Genomic DNA, 6,070 nt, shown 5'->3' on the forward strand with positions numbered 1-6,070 from the left:
TTCAGGTTTGGAACATACTTTAATTGGCATTTTTCTCCAGAATTCCCTGTCCATGCTTGGGCTCTAAGGTTCTCCCCACTCCCTCCAGTTTGGGGGTACAGACTGGGCAGTGGAGGTGCAAGGGGGACGCAAGGTCTCCAAGCACAAGGCAGGGACTCTCCCAGCCAGGAGGCCTGTGCCTTCCCCAACACACAAGCAGGAAGGGGTAAGAACAATGCCTTTTTAGTAGGAAACATCGGCCCTGTCCCTCCCAACCCGGGCCCCAGCGGGCTAGCCTATGGGCTGGGCCTTGGCCTCCAGGTCACTGCAGTGCAGGTGGTGAACGGGGTTCCGGCAGGGGCGCAGACAGCGAGGAGTGGTCGAACAGCGGGTTTCGCACCTCCATCTCCCCCGTCTGCCAAAAGCGGTGCTCAATTAGGCCCGCAGGCGGTGGAGGGGACCGAGGGCATGGGCAGTGCCCCGTGGGATGGGAAGGCAGCCTGCTAGGGAGGAATCCCTCACTGGTAAGGCCGCTCTGAGCGGCCCCAGGCACTCACCGGGGCCAGGCCAGGGCACTCGTACACTGTGAAGTCCCCGTCTTCGTTCTCCTCGTCTGAGGAGGCTGAGTCCAGCTCCTTGGGAGGCTCCTTGTGCCTGGGTGGGGTGGGATCGCTGGGTCCTCTGGGGCAGTGGCCCAGACTAGAGGCGGCGCTCGACACAGCGCTGCCCAGGGTGGGAGCAGCAGGGCTGGGTGATGGGGCGGCGGGATGGGGTGGGGCGACTGGGTAAGGGGAGTGGGACACTGGGCTGGGTCCAGGTGGAGCAGAGGGGCCGAGGGTGGGGCGCTCACCGCTCCAGGCACAGCATCTGCTGCCTCTGGTGCTGGTAGTGATACATCTCGGCGCTGTGCGCCAGCCTCTGGTCCCCTGGCTGCGTGGGAGGGAGGAGTCAAGCTGCAGGCCGGGGCACCGGGGAGGCAGAGGGATGGGGACAGAACTGGACGCGCGGGCCACGCACCGAGACCCGAGGTGTCGCCGGCGAGCCAGGAGTCTTGGTGGCAGTGTAGTCGGCCTTCTGGGTCAGGCGGGTTTCTCGCTGCAGCCTGCGAGGGGCGGAGCTGAGGCCGAGGCAGGCGGGTCGCACCCTGCCAGGCCCCCGCCAGCCCGCCCGCGGCCACCGGCTCACCTGCACCAGCAAAGGGCTGCCATTGCGAGGGCGGCCGCACCGGCCACACAGAACGCCACCATCAGCACTGCGGGAGGGGTGTGGTGAGGGCAGGGCTCTCGGGACCCCTGCCCTCCCCTCCCGCTGCCGCTGCCAAGACCTACCGAGGGCGAGGCCGTCGCTGCGCTCGCCCCGGGGCTCCAGGGGAGACATGTGCACCGGCCCAGACGACACAGGGGAACCCGAGGAGGTGTGGGCGGTGGGTGCAGGGCCTCCCCGAGTGGGGAGGAGACCCAGCTCGAGTCCCTGACCTCTCTCTGAGAACCCCAGGGCAGCTGCTGAGACAGAGGGCAGGTGAGAGAGCAGGACCAGCCTAGAGTCCGCAGGGCTGGGGGAGGAAGAGGGGGCGGAGGCTCACCCGGCTCCAGGAGCTGCGGTCGGGCCTCAGTCAGGGGCTGGGCAGCAAGTCTGGGGTGCCCAGCCTCCTTCAGGGCTAGCTCCTGGGCCAGGAAGTCGATCTCATCTTCCAGTCTGGGCTGGGGCTGGCTCTCTTCTAGGGAGGGTAAGGGCCTTCAGGTGGAGGCCCTTAGCCAACACCTGCTGCCAGCAGTCTCCGGAGATGGAGGGGCCCTTCAGGTCTGAGGACCAGACACCAGCCAGGGGCCTTTCTCCATACGGGGTTGCCATGGTGACAACTGAGGGAACATTCTGTGAACAGCAGTGGTTCCCAAGAAAAGTAGGGGCGGGGGCAGGGGAGGAGGTGAGCATGCAGAGACCAGGCTGGAGAACAGAAGGGGTCTTTCACCTGGCTGTTGTCCACAAAGGGATGGGCAGAGCACTGGGGCACAATACCTTCTCCCTGCCCTATCCCCAAGCACCTGCTCTATCGAGAGGGGACAGACTCCCCAGGAAGTGCTCAAAGGCCAAAGTATGCTCAGATGCTCAGGCCCTTTTCTCCAGGTCCTCAGGAGAAGAAAGGGCGGCTTGGGAGGCAGGCTGGAGGCAAGACCCCCACTGGTACCCACTATGGGTGCCACAGTCCAGACAGAAACACTTAGGCAGACACCACAGACCACACACAACCCCAAAAGAGTGGGGACAGAAGGCACCCCTTCTACAGAAGTCCTGCTGGCCACTCCTCAGTACCCCCCTTTGCTACCCCCTCCCAGGAGGCCCCTCTGGACACAGCCTTGGCACCTCTCTGTGGAGCCCCCATCAGGCCCAAAGGCATTCCATGACTGGGCAGCTCACAGACTCGGGATGGCGGCCATCAGCCCTGGGCGGGGGCCCTCAAACATCTGTCATGGAGTAGACAGGGCAAGAGCAATGGAGAGAAGAGCAGAACTGCCCAGAAGGTGGGCAGGGAGTACTGGGAAGGGCTTTTGGCAGACCCTGAGGGGCCCAGGCCTGGGCAATACTTCCCCTCTCCTGAGGTCCTCCCTTGCCCTAGGAGAGCTTAATTGCCCCAAGCCTCACAAAACTCAGGGCACCTGGTGGCCACTGTCACAGGGCTAGGAGGTCCTTGGGGTACAGAAAAACACATGGGGGGAAGGAGGCTATCTCACTTGCCCACCTCCCCTGCATCTGTGCTCACATACCCAGAGGCCTGCGCATTCTGGGCACACAGAGACCTTGCTGGTCCTCCTGAAAGGGCCGAAGGCATGGCCCACAGGCTTGTGCACCTGGGGGGCACCTTGCCCGCCTCTTCAGAGCACAGTCCAGGCTCCCAGGACAGGATGCCACATCTGGGAAGAGAGAGGAAGGCAAGGCCCATCACAGCCCATTCGGCCTGTCCCCTGCACAGAAACAGCACTTCACGGTCACCCTCCCCCAGGCCTGGCTCCGGCCATTGTTCTGGGCTCGCCCTTCCTCCCACGCCGGCGCTCAGAACCAGGAAGCAAACAGTCCCAAGACATGGGAACTGCCCTGCCCCACCCACTCCCAGAGTCCAGCCCTCTGTACAGAAACTGGCCCTCACTGTCCAGCCAGTACCGAGCTCTCTTGGGCAGGACTGCACAGCTCTCCAAGGCTGGCCTCTGGCCTCTGCGTGCCCCAGAGCAAGCAGAGACCCTTTATTCAGACTGGAATAAAGGAAGTGGGGAGGTCCCAGAAGGGGGAGCCTCATCTCTCTCTGACTCAGGAGATGCCCCCAAACTTCATCACATCATCTTACAGCCCTACAGAGTGGAGTCTGGAAGACAGTTGCTGCTGCCTGCCTAGCCTCTGGCTTCTTCCCAAGGCACAGAGAAGCCACTGGGGTTGAAGAGACCTAAAATGGAGTTGGTCAGACCCAGGGCCTCAGGAGGCCTAGGCTGTCTAGTGCTGCAGACTCCAGGCCAGGCCCTAGTCCTAGCCACACTTCTGTCTCCTTGAATTGGGGCCCAGATCCTGGTATCCTACTTATACACAGCCCATCAGTCCCATCCTGATGCTGAAGGATGGGGACAGTGGCCCTCTGTCTCAGCTTCCCCTGTGGGATGTTGCATCGAAGCTAAGAAATGTCCCCAAATCAGGGTCCCTGGGCCAGTCACAGCAAGCCAGCAGAGTTAGTAGAACACCCAGCAGGAGCATCAACCCTGCACAGTGGGTCTCCAGTCAACCAGATCATTCTCTGCACAGCAGGGTCACTAGGGTCCAGAGTGGAAGATGTGCCCTCCAGACCTTGACTGGCCTGGCTTGGTTTCCTTGGTGACCTGACACTCTAGGTCTCTAGGCTGTAGGCATCCTTGCAAGGAAGTTCCAGTACCCTGAGTAGCAGGTGGGCCTCCAGACTCCCATGCTACCCGTGCCCCACAGGCTGGATCAGCAGCTTCCAGTATCAGTGGGCAGGGTCTGGGACTTGGGCTAGTTAAACATTAAGCTTGTGCCAGGAGGCTCATCTGGTCCCCACCCACCAGCTGGGCACCAGGGAGCTGGCAGTCCCTGCCCCTGGTGCTGGTAACTGGCCTGTGGTACAAGGCCAATCCTGGGGTCTCCCTGGCCCTCCAGCCCCTCCACCCAGGAGAATATAGTTGCTGCCTATTTAATCTTGGGTAGGAGGGCCAGCTCCAACCTTGGGGAGGGGGAGGAGGTCCCAGAAGCAATGGTGGCTGCAGAATGACTGGCACTCCGCCCCACATCTGGGCTATGAAAGGCCCTTCCCAGTCCCTGGGTATGGAAGGACACTGCCTAGGGAGGGTGCTCCAGATCTCCCAGTGAGGTGGGCCCTAGTCTGCAGAGGAGACGAGCAGCAGGGATAACACCTGCCCACTGGTGTGGCTCAGGCGAGCAGTGGCAATCCCACCTCCTGAGGAGGCCCCATTCTGGAGTCAGACTCTCAGCAGGTGGCCTCCACCAGCGTTGACCAACCCTTCTCAGACCCTCAGGCTTCCTCCTCTGGGTCTCTCCTGGCCTTGCCAAACTCCTGTTCAGGGTCACCTGCCCTGCTGTGACCTCTTGAGGCCAAACATGCAGAATGAGGTCAGTCAGGGTAGCATTCCAAATGTGCCACATACCAGTAACTTAACTTCTCTGATCCTCAGTTTCCCCATCTGTAAGACAAGCTGACAAGTATCCTTGCCACAGGGAAGCCACAATTGAGTGAATGTATGGACATATTTCCCAGTTCAGAACCCTTGGGAAAATGTGTGCTTTGGATCCCGGAGTCCTGTAGACCTTAGGCTACTTGGAACCTCAGTGCCCATTTGTGAAACAGGGAGGGTGTCCCTGGGCTCCCTCTCTCCTCTGGAGTCTACCCACAAACCCTAGGCCAAAAACAGGATGGCAGGTGTCCTCCAGGCAGGGTGGGGTGTGCGAAGAGAACAGCCTGCCTCTTAATGAAGGTAGAGCAAGACCTCAGACCCTGGGAACCTCAGACCCTGCGGAGGCAAAGCACGGCCTGTGTCGCATACCACCAGAGGCAGGAGAACCAGCAGTCCCATCTCAGCGACTGGACCCAGGCCAGTCAAGGCAGCAAGGCCAGAAGGCTCGGGGACTAGCCCCGCACCTCTAGAGCCCAAAGAACACCAGATACACACGGAGGTGCACAGAACAGATCCCCATGGCGCACCCCAGCCAGATTGCTGCGAGGCAGAGAAAGACCCCCTGAGATAAACCCAGACTGGCTCACGGACCCAGAGACAAAGACTTGAAGTGCGTGAACTTCAGGTTCGCCTGCAGGGCCCTGGGAGAAGCTCATCCAGCGGAGCCCAGGGGCCGCCCTCCCGGCCCGGCCTGTTTACCCCATCCCAGGCGAGACGGGGCCGGCGCCGTAGCGGACCCGGCCTGAGTGGCCTGCGGGCCTGGGAGGCTCCGGGGCGGATGACGACGGCGCCGCGCAGCGCGATCCAGGCCTTGGGACTCCCGGCAGCCTGCGCCCAGCGCGCTCGCTCACCCGGGCGGCCGGCGGCGGCACCGTTCAGGGCCGCGCCCAGGACGAGGCCGGAGAGCAGCAGCCGCAACAACCGCAGGTGCCGCGGGGCGGGCGGAGGGACGGGCGTCGCCATCCTTCAGCGCCGCCGCCCGGGCAGCATGGCACACCGCGGGCCCGGGCTCGGTGTAGGCTCCGGGCTCCGCTACCGGAGAAGCCGGGGAACAAGAGGGGGCGGAGGAGCAAGAGGAAAAGAGGAGGCGACGGCGCTGACGCTGCGGCAAGGGATCCGGGACCGAGGCGCGGCGGCGAGAGGCGCGCGCGCGAGCAGTGCGCCTGCGCGCTCCACCTGCGGGGGCGGGACGGCGTCTTCGGGCTGCGCCCCTCCCCCTCCCTCCGGTTCAGGTCCCCTCACTCCCGGCCCCCCTTGCCTCGTCCCCTTCAGCCTCTGTCCCTCCTTGTCCCCAGAATTCCGACATGGGGTTGATTAGGGGTGAGTTTTCCCAGGATGCGCCCCCTTCTCTCCTCTTCCCACTGGGACTGCCAAATCCTCACGCCCCACCACGCTGGAACTGAGAA

The 6,070-nt window shown here is 62.9% G+C and overlaps 1 protein-coding gene across 6 annotated transcripts; it reads right to left on the minus strand.

The window, feature by feature from the left end:
- On the minus strand, positions 1–5,810 carry NPDC1 (neural proliferation, differentiation and control 1). Of its 6 annotated transcripts, none has more exons than XM_079112847.1 (9): positions 5,516–5,810; positions 2,742–2,888; positions 1,562–1,693; positions 1,308–1,481; positions 1,165–1,231; positions 997–1,096; positions 830–909; positions 537–633; positions 1–394 (listed from the first exon to the last, which is right to left on the minus strand). In XM_079112847.1, exons 1-9 carry the CDS (start codon positions 5,625–5,627, stop codon positions 302–304), a joined length of 1,002 nt encoding a protein of 333 aa, XP_078968973.1. In that variant the 5' UTR covers positions 5,628–5,810; the 3' UTR covers positions 1–301. The 6 variants fall into 6 exon arrangements, with proteins under 6 accessions (XP_078968973.1, XP_078968971.1, XP_078968972.1 ...); XM_079112845.1 differs by having other exon boundaries at positions 1,562–1,696; positions 5,516–5,806; XM_079112846.1 differs by having other exon boundaries at positions 1,308–1,478; positions 1,562–1,696; positions 5,516–5,804.
- Between the last annotated feature and the right edge of the window lie 260 nt (positions 5,811–6,070).

The sequence above is a fragment of the Sciurus vulgaris genome (assembly GCF_902686455.1).
Source record: "Sciurus vulgaris genome assembly, chromosome: 15".
NCBI lineage: Eukaryota > Metazoa > Chordata > Mammalia > Rodentia > Sciuridae > Sciurus > Sciurus vulgaris.